Raw genomic sequence first — 13,180 nt, 5'->3', positions numbered from 1 at the left:
ATGTAATTTCTTAATATTTGGCACACGGGAGTCAAAGTGCAAACTGCAAATATCTGACATCCTACCATCCATGTTACCGCTGACCAATTAAATACTTTAATTACAGACGAGCGTAATGAGGAAATTTTGTAGAAAGACAAATTGATATTTGTATTGTAGAAATATTCAGGTGTACAGACAGCTATATTCATCATCACATTTTTAATCACAGAAAAGTATATTTTTGTCATCACAGCAAAAAACAAAAAGCTGGAGTACAATACTTTGTCTTTAACTGTTTGAGCTCAAGAAGCACAAGAGTAAAAACAAAAACATATCTAGCTCAGCAGAGATAATACAGAAAATATTTCATGAATCATGATTGTATTTATAAAGCCTACCATTTACAGACACACTATAACCACTGGTTATCAGTCAATTTCTAATTATTCAGATTGACGTGAAATTTCTGTTTTCACCAGACATTTTTAATTTAATCTTTTAAGATAGATCAGATAAACTTTTACTGTCCCCTTGGGGAAATTTTTCCTGGACTCAACAACGAAACAATCTACACTTAATCCTAATCTAATTTTAGCTAGAAAGTGATGAAATTCCACGTTTATAAATGTACAATTTTCAATAAAATATATCAATAAATCAGTAGAAGTTACAACACTAAATGTCACTGCTTCCTGATGTGTTTTACTTCACTGTTTACATGATTCCAGTGTATTTACAACCTTAAGCCTATTTACTAAGAATCACATTCACTTCTAAGTGCTCATTGCTAAAAGAAAGCTTTTTATTTTATGGTTATAATAATGCAAATGAATCAATTTCACCCTTCACAAGTGCTTAAGCATTGTATTTCTTACAGCCATTTCTTCCTGTGCCCATATTTCTATTCGTAGTCTTAAAATGAAGAAGCAGAATATTGTTTGAGTGCTATGCTGTCGACAAAGTTACACATTAGTTAATGGGATAGTCACCTGACCCTGGAGGAGCAGGTACAGAGAGTTAAGCTGCTCTGTGGTCTGGTTCAATAAATTCCTCTTTATCTCATGCTTTATTTAGCGACTTTCAATTTGTGCTTTTATTTCACCTCATTAAGACTTTGGTTACACCTGCCTTAGTGAAAGATCAATCACATATCTCTGAGAATTTTAAGTGACACTAACTATGCCATGTTGTCACGACCTGTCTCAGCACAGCGGCAGTAAGATTTACATTTTGATTTTTGATTATTATTTTTTAGGTACGAAAAGGTCAAGCCCAGAGGTATATTGCTGACTTTTTAACTCTTATGGACCAGCATGCAGCCTAAGATCATCAAGCATGACTGAAGATGACTGCGCTTTCTCTATTAGGGCGCCTGCACTCTGGAACAGCCTGCCTGAGGAAACTAGACCCCCTAAACTCGTGCTTTAACTCCCTTCTGAAAAGAATCATCGCCTATGTAAGAGTTTCTCTTGTCGTTCCCTTCAAAACATTTGAGAAATTACCTGGATTAGTTGTGTTTTTTTATCCTCCATCATCGTGGATTACTGATCATCATCAGGGATTTTGTAAGTGTTAACAAAGGAAGTTTCAATTCACTTCATTATTCTGAGTATTTTTCATTCAATATATTAGGAGGCTTTTTGTGAAATACTTCCATTCCAATATTCTCAGAGAACGCCAACAATTTGATCCCTCCCAATGTCCCACCCACCTCTTTTACTGATCTGACAGTGTAATGAGCAAACACCTGTCCAGCACCTGTTCTACGAGCCTTTCACCTCTGACTTTGCATCATTTCTCACAGGTAAACTGGTCTTTACCAATTCCAGAAAGTGAAAATAAGCTCCTTTGCTTAACAAAAAACAAAACATAAATCTCCTCCTCTTGCATATATAAGGGGCCAGTTGTTGAAAATGTCTTATCTGGATTTGTAAGTCCCATTTTTTGCTATCCAGGATCAGCTAATCCATCTTCCTGTTATCCTGGTTTTCCAAAGTAAAAGTGGATAGGAACGCCCTGATACAGACCTTTCAAGATGACCAAATTTGGATTACAAAAGCTCTAAATGAGACTACGTTACATACTTTGTTCAGGAAACAAATGTCATAAAAAAGTTTTATGACATTTGGTTCCTGTAATCCAGCCTGAATCCTCCCTGTGGGGGTCAGGATAATCCTGATGTTTGAATCAAAGTTTTCCCAAATCTCCTCAAAAGTTTTAAACACACACTGGATGTTTTATCCAAACAAAAACAAACTGGATTAGCTGATCTAATATGATTACAGAATCCATTCTCAAGATTTGATCTGTTCAGACCATCTGAATTCTTATTTGTTCAATTTCTTTTTCTTTTCTAATCTCTTTTTACTGAATCGCCACCTCGCCTGAGATTAACAAAATAAGCAGAACTATTCCTACCTACAACGAGCCTCAACAGAAGACCACATTGACCCCTTACATGTTCTGCTTTGTTGTTGGTTTTCAAATTCCTGTTTAAATTTCTTTCCAATGGTTGAATAAAGATTTGTTTTATCAGTTCTTCTCCAATAGAACAGTGACTCTTCACGTCTCTGATGGAATCATTTTATCTGCAGTCTTCAGACCTCTTCATCCGCCTTCAGAGTTTGGAGCTCTGGGTTGGGGCTGTTGCTGCCCGTGCCATTTGTAGCTGCAGAGATGAATGAGAGGTTTTGCTTTTAGGGTTAGGGTTACAACTGTAGAGCATCACAATAGGACAATTTAGCCTGGTTTGATTCCTGTCAGAGGATCTTTGTTGCATGTCGACCGCTCTCTCTTCCAGTAAGACTATTCTCACTTTGTATCATCTTAAGAAGCTAAATTAGCTGTTCAAAAAACAATAGGAAAAATAGTATTTATTAGCTCAATCATACATCGTCTAAGGCAACCATTCCAAAAGGAGCCCCTCCAAACAAGGAATTTTGACAATTAAAAGATAACTCACAAAACAAACTAAAATATTTTGCCGTCCGTGTTACATCTCAGTGTTTCCCTCAAAAAACTCCACCTGGGCGGTGTTTCACAAAAATATTTAAAACAAAATGTAATTGAGTCGACGATTAGCTTAAGCTATCAGCTGAAATAACTTGAAATAACCAAAATGTGAATATCAAAATATATGATTTTATTAAAAATCAAATAAATTAATACTGACCTGGTTGTGAAGTAGGGTTACCCGTGAGTGGTTTACCTGTTAAAGGTAAAACACACACATTAAAAACACAGAAACTCGTGACTTTAGTCCATTTAGAAATGTATAAAACGTTTTTTATTTTGAAGGTCGTAAAAAGGTTCAGGCCTGAGCAGGACTAACTTACAGGATGAGGTTGGATTTGCTCATTTTTTATTATCATAAGTACTAAATAAACTCAAAAGATAACTTAAATATTTATTATCAACTGATTCTGATGTTTAAATCTAAATGTCACAGGACGTGTAAACCTGCGCAGTTAGATACTTACTGGAGGAATCAGATTCATCACTGATGACAGACCCTGTGAAGAAAAGAAAATCAGCTCAGGTTTTTCACCTTAATGACTCGAGTTAGTTTAACCAGCCACTCTAACACGACTACATTTGGAAAGGAAAGAAATTGACACAACTTTAATTTGATAATAATATGTGGCTTTTGGAGTTTTTTTGTACAGTAAAAAAACTGTTTGAACAGCTTTTTCCCTAAACACCTTAATTTCAAATTGATTTCCAAAATGATGTCAAACTAAAATGTCAAATTTTAAAGAGAATAAGCGAATACATTTCTCTGTGTTTGCATTCAGAGTGAGGATCCTTGACACTACACTTTCAAAATAAAAGATGTCACATAAATATTAGCATACAACCACTTCCTGGCTAAATTTACACTTGGCAAGGAATGTATGCCGATCTCATCCTATCCTGTCACATCAGCAAACAAATGTTTTGTAGGAGGTGGTGGAATGCTAACCTTATGATTTGAAAGTGTTTTATGAAACGATACTAAAAGGCACAGACTTCGAGCAGTAATGTTCGCTAGGACTTGGTTGAATGCTAATATTTGCAGATGTTTAACTAAACAATAGGTTTAATCAAATATGCAGTTCATAACTAAAAGTACACAAAATAAAACCAGATATAATTTTAGAGAAATTAAGTAGTTACCTTTTGAGGATCCACCTCCTGTAAATAAAAGACAACATTACCACAGTTATTGATCATGGATTGAGTCATTGGCATGGTCTAATTCTTTGTTGTTTACATATATAGCACACAGTATTGTGAGTCTTTCTGATGAAAACCCAGCGTATTTAAGAGTAAATAAAACTATGTCACATTTCTTTCAGACCTGCTCACCAATGTTAGAAAAAAAATCTGAATTAGCATTCCCAATTGGTATTTATAGTCACATAAAAAAAAAACTGTTAGCGCCATGCTAAATCAAGAATATTCACATGGAAGCACACTGAGGTTTAGCATGCCATGTCTACAAAACACCACTAGGGGGTGCAAAGAAACAAGCAGACAGGAAAGAGAGTATTTTATCTGCTTTCACCGTCTCTTGATCTTTGACTGATTACAAAATGTCTTTTTAAAAATACAAAAGTTGTGGTGTTTAGGTTTAAAACAGTTGGGAATGCACTGTCATCAAGTCTACAATAAAAACCAGTGTTATATCAGAGTATAGCTTTTTGTACCAAGCAAAGGAAAACACAGAGAACTGCAGCTCACAGCCTGCGGGGCTTTAGTTCACTTATGTAAGGATAAAGAACTGAACTGCCCCTTAATGATCAACAGGACTGCTATTCAGTGTGACCTCTGAACAGCTCCTGAAGTCCACCATAAAATAATAACACACCTTTGCACCTGATAACCGACAACGGTTTCATACTGACGCACCACATCGTTCCCTACAGATGAAAAGAGTGTGACATCAAGTCGTCTATAACTGCTGAAAATGCACCATGTTCAAACTGTATAAAAACATTTTCAACATAGAATTATTTCATTACCTAATATGTAAATACATGCATGTATAAACCTTAAAAACTATTTTATTTTAAAGGATTTACAAGTGCATTTTCTTGTCCAGCCTTCTAACGGAGGACGGCCTTTTTTTGTGGATAAAAATGTTTATTTTTTTCAACAAAATATCACATTAAATAATGAAATCTGGTATCTTGTTTAGAGGAGGAGATAATGTTCATATAAATGTCACCTACCAATAACGCCTTTCTTACGAAGGACAAACACCAGCAGCACACCGAGCCCAGCAAGGAGCAGAATCACCACCACCACCCCAGCAACGATCGGAACTGAACTTCCAGAGTCTTCAGGAGGAGGACAGATGTTATCTGAAACACAAAAAAAACTCACATTACTTTCATGTTCAAAAGTAACTGAACATTTGTTCTTGTTTTTGTTTGGAGAAGTGTTACAAATGCTGCTAATTTAATGTAACTTAAAGCAGGGGTCAGCCCGTGAGAGTAACTTTTTGAAACGAAATCTTACCGTCTCCTACTTCCTGTAGCCGTTAAAGGTAAACAGTCCGCGGCACGTCCGCTCTGTGAACGGTCTGTTTATGTAGCCACAGCGCTAACGTGCACCGGGACGAGGTGCCGCTGATAACGGGAATACACACACTTATTGCCGCCTCACGTAACTGCCCGTCTGCCTCGATCATCCCGCAGGCGCATCTGTGATGGCCGGAGCGTCGCGTGCATGTTTACAGTTTACAGGCAGGTGACTGACACACAGACTCTGCATGCACAGCGGTCAGTTTACTCTGTGCTCTCATTAAAAGCTGCACTACGTGATATCAGATGGACTTTTCCTGTTCTATGTGTGGGGAACACTGCTATGGGTGTAAAGTGGCTCATCAGCGCTGGGGGAAGTAAATCTCCCTCGCGTGTGTATGAAAACTAAAACGTGTCTGTTTATACGAGTCCGCGTTAGCTTGCTAACGTCAATTAGCATGTTCTAGAATGACAGCTGACCTGTTGCGAGTGCAGCGAGTAGTGTGTAACGTGTTGTTGACAGCAGCAGCCAAAGTGCCTGCAGTGATGCTGACATCGGACGGAGATTACCGCGGAGTTCTGCGTAGAAAGTAATTCGTCCCGTTCATCAGAACTGTGGATCTCGGGAGGGCTACTGTATTGTCTACATTGTGGGCTTGTGGATCCTACTGGCACACCGGGCCAGTTAAATAGTTAATCTACTGGCCCGGGGGTTACAAACATACCGTCGGGCCACCGGGCCAGTGCTTATGTGGAGCCCTGATAAAAGTTAGTCATAGTTGGAGAGAAAGTTCTGATCTGGAACAGCAAGGGACAGCAGGGTTTAGCTTCATTTTTGTACAACAAGAGGAGGTGAAGACGTGTCGGCCATCTTTATATACAGTCATTGGTTCCAAGACCTTGTAACAGCTGCCCTGTTTATAATCGTATACTTGTCTTACAATGAGCAATAATTGCCCCAGTGAATCTTGTAAACTTGTTTCTGTGTTCCCTGATTTGAAATGTGTAACCATAACAGACAGAAACGAAGGACAAAGATAAGCCTGAGTTCTCCCTCACGGTCAGCTTGTCTTGGGGATTTCTTAAAAAGAAAGGTCTTTTCAATTATTTGAGATTCATGTTATAAACAATTTAAAAAAGCGTCTTACCCCATTCCTTCGAAACAGTAAAGTTGGACGCAAAGTGAGACACTTCACAGGTGTATTTCTTGGAGTCATGCCTAAAAATCTCAATGCTGTCTCTCCTCTGAAAGGTGTCGTCACCATTTGGCAGGGCGCCCGTGGACTGCACTCCGTCCGCTTTGGTCAGAACACGACCGTTCATCTTGATCTCCAGGACGATGTCTTTTGGGTAGAATCCTGTGGCATGGCAATTCAGAATCACGTGTTCCTTATTTTTGGCGTTTTTTCCAAACACGTGAACAGTAGGAGGCGCTGCAAAGAGAAACAGTAAAGTGAGTTCATATTTGATTCTCCGTTTTAGTGCTTGTTGTTGTTTTGTTTGCGGTTATTTAAATGTCTTCACTTAAACTCAAAAAGAGCTACAAATACCACAAACTGAAATCAAATTAAAGATGCAGTTGTGTTTTTCTAAATGAAAAAGTGTTGTTGTTCATTTCTTCCTGTTTCTGAGGATAAAAGTGTTCATCACACATTTTGCGAGGCATAAAACAAATACAACTTCATTGTTATGGCTGAAACGTCAACAGAAATCAACAAGTTTGCAGATTCAACAAAGCTTCATCTGTGCCAGTTGTTGTTGTTAGCATGACCTCACAGTTATTCAGTTCATTAAAGACTAAAAATGTACATTAAAACTAAGTTTTCCTGTCATACGTACAGGCTTTTTTTAGCTCCTTTTGCCCATAGTTCATGAACTTGCTCAGCCAATCGATACACTCCTTCTCCAGGTAGCCTTTGGTGTATTCTTTCAGGACCTGGACATTATCCCACTTCCTCTTGGTCTGTTCTGCTGCCGCACTTGCTGCGATCCAGACTTCGTTGGCGTCCTCGAAGTACAGGAAGTTTTGTCCGTCGTAGCTGTACATGTCCCTGCCGCTAACAAATTTTATGGAGCCGTCGGGCTGCGTGTCGCCCACACAGCCGTGCTGCCACTGCAGCACATGGACGTCTGAAACCGGAGGTGAGGGCAGGTTAGTGAAGTGAACGACAGCCAACACAGAAATTTGGCTTGAAAAAGTAAAAATTACTTTTTCATTACTATTACAAAACCCTGTACGGAAATTGGTTTGCAGAATTGATGAATATCCAAGCACAACCTCGATAATTCAAACCAAGTATCAGGAAAGTTTATGACAATTTTTCAAATGTGGATTAAATTTCTAATACTTCACAGATGCTTTCTATGAGAGCCTAAATGACACAGTTTTATTACTATTACAGATTGTGTTTCCGGAAGCTTTAAGAGAAACTTCACAGCATTCGTCACAAGAACACAACTTTTTGAAAATAATCGATCCATCCAAAAATGGTCCTGACGTTTCACGGCTCTTACCCGTGTCGTTCTGCCTCATGCGTTTCATCAGGATGTCGATGTTGACTTTGAACCACTGCTGCTTGCTCTGGCGGGACTGTGTGCCTTTGGTCCAGTAATCTGCCGGCAGTCGTTGCTCCATCCAGTCTTGTTTGGGAACCTTCTTCTTGTTCTCACTGTCAAAGTAGTCGATCATCTTGTTGTCCAGGAGGCCCATGGCCGTGAAGTCATGGATGCCGGGGAGACCAACAGGTTTGGAGAGGGCCGTGTAGATGTAAGTGAGGGAATGTCTCTCTGAGACACACAGGTAGAAAGACGAACATATACTTATTATACAATGCTTAATATTCATATTATATACATAGACTGTATAAATAAAACGTAGCCACTGTGGCGTCACACATTGGTTTCTCGGCTGTACAAATGAAGCCGCGAGTTTGCTTTTTGGCCGACGCCTGCATCCAGACGTGACCATATTTGAAAGAGAGGGTGGAGCTGGAGAGGAGTGACGGGGTTGGCCAACACCGAGAGGTCAAAGGTAATCAATATGGGCCTGTGGCTTATTGATTAGCTGGTGAACGAGCTAGTTTACCACCATGCTTCCCATAAATTGAAATTCTAGCTGTGTCCCAATCCAGTAGCTGCAGCCTTCGCGGCCCAACGTATCCTGAGATGCATTTCGCACCAATTTAAACGTAATGGCGGACTTTTACGCGGCCGAGGAATACACTTTAAAATGTAAACGTTTTTGGTTTCAACTCAATCAAATAGCTAGCGTTACAAATGTTTAAGAAAACGAAACAGCCATTGAAACAAATAAGAGGTGAACTTACTCGATGTTAGTTATGCTAGCCTGCTAGCTACCTGTTGCTAGGCTACAGGACCAGACCGTCTCATTTCAGTTCGGCTTTAATGGTCTACATAGGCTATGAATGGAGAATCCTCCGCGGACCACCTCCTTTGAAGGCTGCGGCCCCTGGATCGGGACACAGTTTCTATCTATGGTGGCTGAGCAGAGTCGTTTATTTATTAGACTAAATAAGCAAAGTCTGCCGTCTTCTCTCAGGGAACAGCCATCCTGACCAACGATCAAACAATGTATGACACTGAACAAGCCAACAAGCCAGGTACGGAAGTTTGCAAGTGAAGCTGCAACAATGACTATAACTGAAGGATAACTGGATTAATTGTAAAAACAATCAGCGGATGAATCGACATCTTAAAAATGTGTTAGTTGCAGCCTTCTGTTTATCAGCATCAAGTCCTGCTTGAAAAGAGAACCAAAGACAGATTGAGGAAATAGATCTGAAATTTCACCCGCTTTGTTTATGAGCCGTTTCTGACTCAGCTCATCACATCAGAGATATCTTAACAATGTCGTCTGTCCAGATCCGTGAGACAGTCAGAGGGATCATGCTCATACATGGAGCCAAAGATCAATAAGCAATAAACACTCATAACAGTCTGCCAACCATTTATATCTCTGGGAAGGAGGCTGTAATGCCATAAAACGTTAAAATCACAGACAATGAGAGATCAACCTGATCATTTTAGCAGTAATCATTGCGAGAACAAGTTTATTTTTTACAAATGACTTCCTGTTGGTGCCTTATGTTGGGTTTTAAAAAGTATATGTATAAATGTTTTACACGACTAAAAATATATTTTTCTTTACTATAATAAGATAGATAGATAATTCATTGTTCTTTACATTTGACAAAGATACTTTCACAAAATCAAACAATGTGTATTTGTGTTGTTAACAGCTAAAACAGCACACGGTTTAATCAAACAGTAAATACATTTATGATATAAATCATGATTATCACTCTAATGCTAACTAAACTGAAGAGAACTATTTTACGACCTAACTGGTTCTTTTATTTTGTTATTTGTTTTTGTTTTTTAATTATTATTTTTTTACTAAATATGCCTAATAAATAATTGCTTAATCTTTACAGGAGGTGATCTTTGTTGTCTCTTATATACTGTAAAAATGTTCATGGTAGATATTGTAATACAAATAAAGTTCTCAAAAAAAAATTCACCGTATTGTTAACGTAATGTATATTTAACATCTTTTAGTTTTTAGATTGCCATTTCGACCGAACAAACTATTTTAACATTTTTTAATGAAACATTTGTCATTTTCAAAACATTTTAAAATTACTCACGGGTAGTGATATAGAATTAGTAAATAATACATTTTCAAAATTTTCAGTTTTGGCATATAATTATTTCAGTTTATAATGTTTTGGACACAGAAAACATGTCCAGCAGGGGGTGAATAGCTTCCTACCGTAGGCCTACACGCATAACTGACGCCATGTCATAAACAGGCCTAAACTACGAACGACCTGTATTAAAGTTAATAAATGTGTTCCTCTTTGTTTGAAGCTGCTGAGACCATTAAAAAAGTGTAACATTTCCAATATTAAAAACACTCTACCTCCATTTAATCAAATTCATACCATAATTAAAAACAAAGATCCAAATTTTAAAGACGTCACAACGTTTTACTTTCACTTTTGATCACAGTCACATAAACGTGTCAGAAAACTCGAACTTACCGCTGTTCACTGTCAGTGCTGTCGCAAGAAAGACAAATACTGCGAGGAAATACATTTTCACCTCAAACCAGATGGCTCCTCGCCTCCAAAACTCGTATTTTGTCAAACTTCTGGACCGCGACCGTCCTCGTCTCAGCCCGCACAAGAATGCTGTTTCCTGCTTCTGTCGACTGTCTCGCCTTGGCATGCGGTGCATTCAATGAAGCTCGTAAATTACAGATATACAACTTTTCAGTACTTTTCTCCTTGTCATCTTTTCATTTACGTGACTGACGCACGGAATTAAACACTAAAAACAAGTTCTACAAATTTACAAAACATTTACATATTGTCAGCATTTATTGAGTCAAAAATATATAGATTTTTGTTATTTTAAGCTGCTTACATAACAGTTTATGCACATTTTGCTCAATAACACTTTATTATATAAATACACTATTTCTGTATTGTCAAATTTGTCAAACACAAATTGCCTAATTCATAGTTGACCTACTTTATAGTTGATGTTTTAAAAAACAACTATGTACATTTATAACATCAAAAGTATGGAGGGGACATTTGGAGATGCTAAAATATGACTTAAAAGGGGGAAAAGTAAATAATAATTTATTTTGAAAAAAAAAAAAAAAGTGCTGATGCTTTTGTAATATTTTTTATCTGGATGAATTTGGCTCATTCATTAAATCAATCGATGGATTGTAAGAGTTCCCAGCCCTCCGTTGTACTTAACAAATTACCACGTCCTTAGTTTACAGATGCCTGTGAACGCACCACATCAGCAGCTTCCTGGTTATATGATCTGTTTGTGGTTTGTTGTTGATGTGTACAGTTCAGTGTCTCATCCATCGTCCTGCAATAAGTGTGTAGGCCTGGCTGACGGAACATGATCAGCCTCATCTACTTAACAAATGTTACCGACGACAGTAAACTTACCGCTTACAGTTGGCTCTAAATTCATCCCCATTAATGCCAAAAACAAGAATATTCATGTTTTTGGTCATTCATGTGTCAAAACGGCAAAACGTTACATGAAAACGAACAGAGTAATATCCAAAGGACATCAGAACCCTGCGCAAGCTCTACTGTTGCAGTGCGAGAATCACCCAATCAGATTACTCAGAACTTGTTGCTAGGCAGATTAAAGCAAACAAGGTTTGGTCAGAAAGCTGCAGTGTACAGTCAGTCGAGTCAGTGGTGGAACTTGTGGTACTGATTTAACTCCACGTGAAAGATCTACCGAAATATTAATAATGATTTTTGTGTAGTGTATGTAGGTGTATACCCCTGCTTTTAAAAAAAGAAATCATATGTAAATAACAGTTTATAAGCTTAATCAGCAACAGATGCTTATCGTATTAAAAGTAGAAAAAAATGTCTTCTGATGTCCATTACAGCCAATGCAAAAAAAATAAATATTTTATCTCAAAACAATGACTTATTATCTGGAAAAAGGCTTATATCTAAAAATTGAGAAATACTTTTTAAAATGTTTAATGCATCAAAAAGCACTTTTTCAATGAGACTTGAAAAAATAATGATTAATCATCCTCTTATTATTAAGTCTTATGATTTCATAATATATTTTGATCATGACATGCTTTCTTAAAATGAAAAAAATTATATAAGTATTTCAAAATAAGGAGACTAATTAATTATTGGCAGTGCCTCATTATAATGAAAAAAAGACTCTCTTGTACTATATTTTCTCTCAAAACAATGTGTTACTATCTGAAAAAATTGCTTAATAAAATAATAATATAAATTAATAATATGACCTGCGTATCATCTTGAAATTAACTCATCAAAGCTGGATCACATATTTCTTCCACGACCAGAAAGTTCCATAAACACACGGCAAACCACATTATTTGTCCAATCCTCCCACGTGCGAGGATTACAAGGTAAAGCGTTGTCAAAATGATGTAGAAAATGCCGTAAAGCAGTTCAGCCGCTGGTTTTGTGACATCACGATAGAGACGAAAATGTGTATCGTATGTGCCTTTCTATATCGTATCATTTGATGATATATATTGTAATATTACCCAGCCCTAGTTTCAATGGCATCTAAGAGTGCAAATGTTAGTAAGCATATGCTTAATTGGTGTTACGATTATGAGGACGTCAGAGAAGGAAAGAGATTAGCACCTGTTGCAGGGCGAGCTTCAATGCGGTGCTTCACATAGCGCTACAAATAGGAGCCTATCAAATCATAACCAAAGTTATCTCGAGACACTTTACAGAAAGAGCAGGCCTAGACCGACTCTTTGTTATGTTATTTAAAGAGAGGCCCAACATGAATCACCATGAGTAGCACTTAGCAATATTCGGCACATTGGCAGAAAAACTTCCTTTTAACAGGCAGAAACCTCGAACAGAACCAGACTCATGCTGAACATATGAAGAGACTGGATGGGCCGAAAAGTGGGATTGAAGGACTTGCAGGATAGAGACAGGCAAAAAGAGCAACAACAACATATGTCCTTGCTACATCAACAAAAACAGGTAACACATACTTATGGTTATGATGCCAATAATAGTGATACACAACTGTAAAGATTAGCAAGAACAGCATAGTCCTGATGTATTTGTTAACCCACCGGTAATCCACAAACACGTGTCATAGCGCGG

General features: G+C 37.8%; 1 protein-coding gene across 1 annotated transcript; it reads right to left on the bottom strand.

Moving 5' to 3' along the window:
* Positions 1-2,564: 2,564 nt before the first annotated feature.
* Positions 2,565-10,717, bottom strand: LOC138608879 (H-2 class I histocompatibility antigen, L-D alpha chain-like). The gene is made up of 9 exons (XM_069681463.1): positions 10,553-10,717; positions 8,004-8,276; positions 7,329-7,619; positions 6,638-6,922; positions 5,196-5,327; positions 4,138-4,155; positions 3,462-3,494; positions 3,155-3,190; positions 2,565-2,650 (listed from the first exon to the last, which is right to left on the bottom strand). The coding sequence occupies exons 1-9, from the start codon at positions 10,605-10,607 to the stop codon at positions 2,580-2,582; spliced, it is 1,194 nt and encodes a 397-aa protein (XP_069537564.1). The 5' UTR covers positions 10,608-10,717; the 3' UTR covers positions 2,565-2,579.
* Between the last annotated feature and the right edge of the window lie 2,463 nt (positions 10,718-13,180).

This window comes from Semicossyphus pulcher, unplaced genomic scaffold (assembly GCF_022749685.1).
Source record: "Semicossyphus pulcher isolate SPU_LCO1_2020_fin unplaced genomic scaffold, fSemPul1.0.p SCAF_5, whole genome shotgun sequence".
NCBI lineage: Eukaryota > Metazoa > Chordata > Actinopteri > Labriformes > Labridae > Semicossyphus > Semicossyphus pulcher.
This window is presented reverse-complemented; position numbering and strand designations above follow the sequence as displayed.

Coding starts and splice junctions, on each gene's coding strand:
- LOC138608879 (XM_069681463.1), bottom strand. CDS start 10,607: ATGTATTTCCTCGCAGTATTTGTCTTTCTTGCGACAGCACTGACAGTG. Junction 6,923..7,328: donor AAAGGAGCTAAAAAAAGCCT/GTACGTATGACA, acceptor TTCTCTTTGCAG/CGCCTCCTACTGTTCACGTG. Junction 5,328..6,637: donor TACTGTTTCGAAGGAATGGG/GTAAGACGCTTT, acceptor TTTGTGTTTCAG/ATAACATCTGTCCTCCTCCT.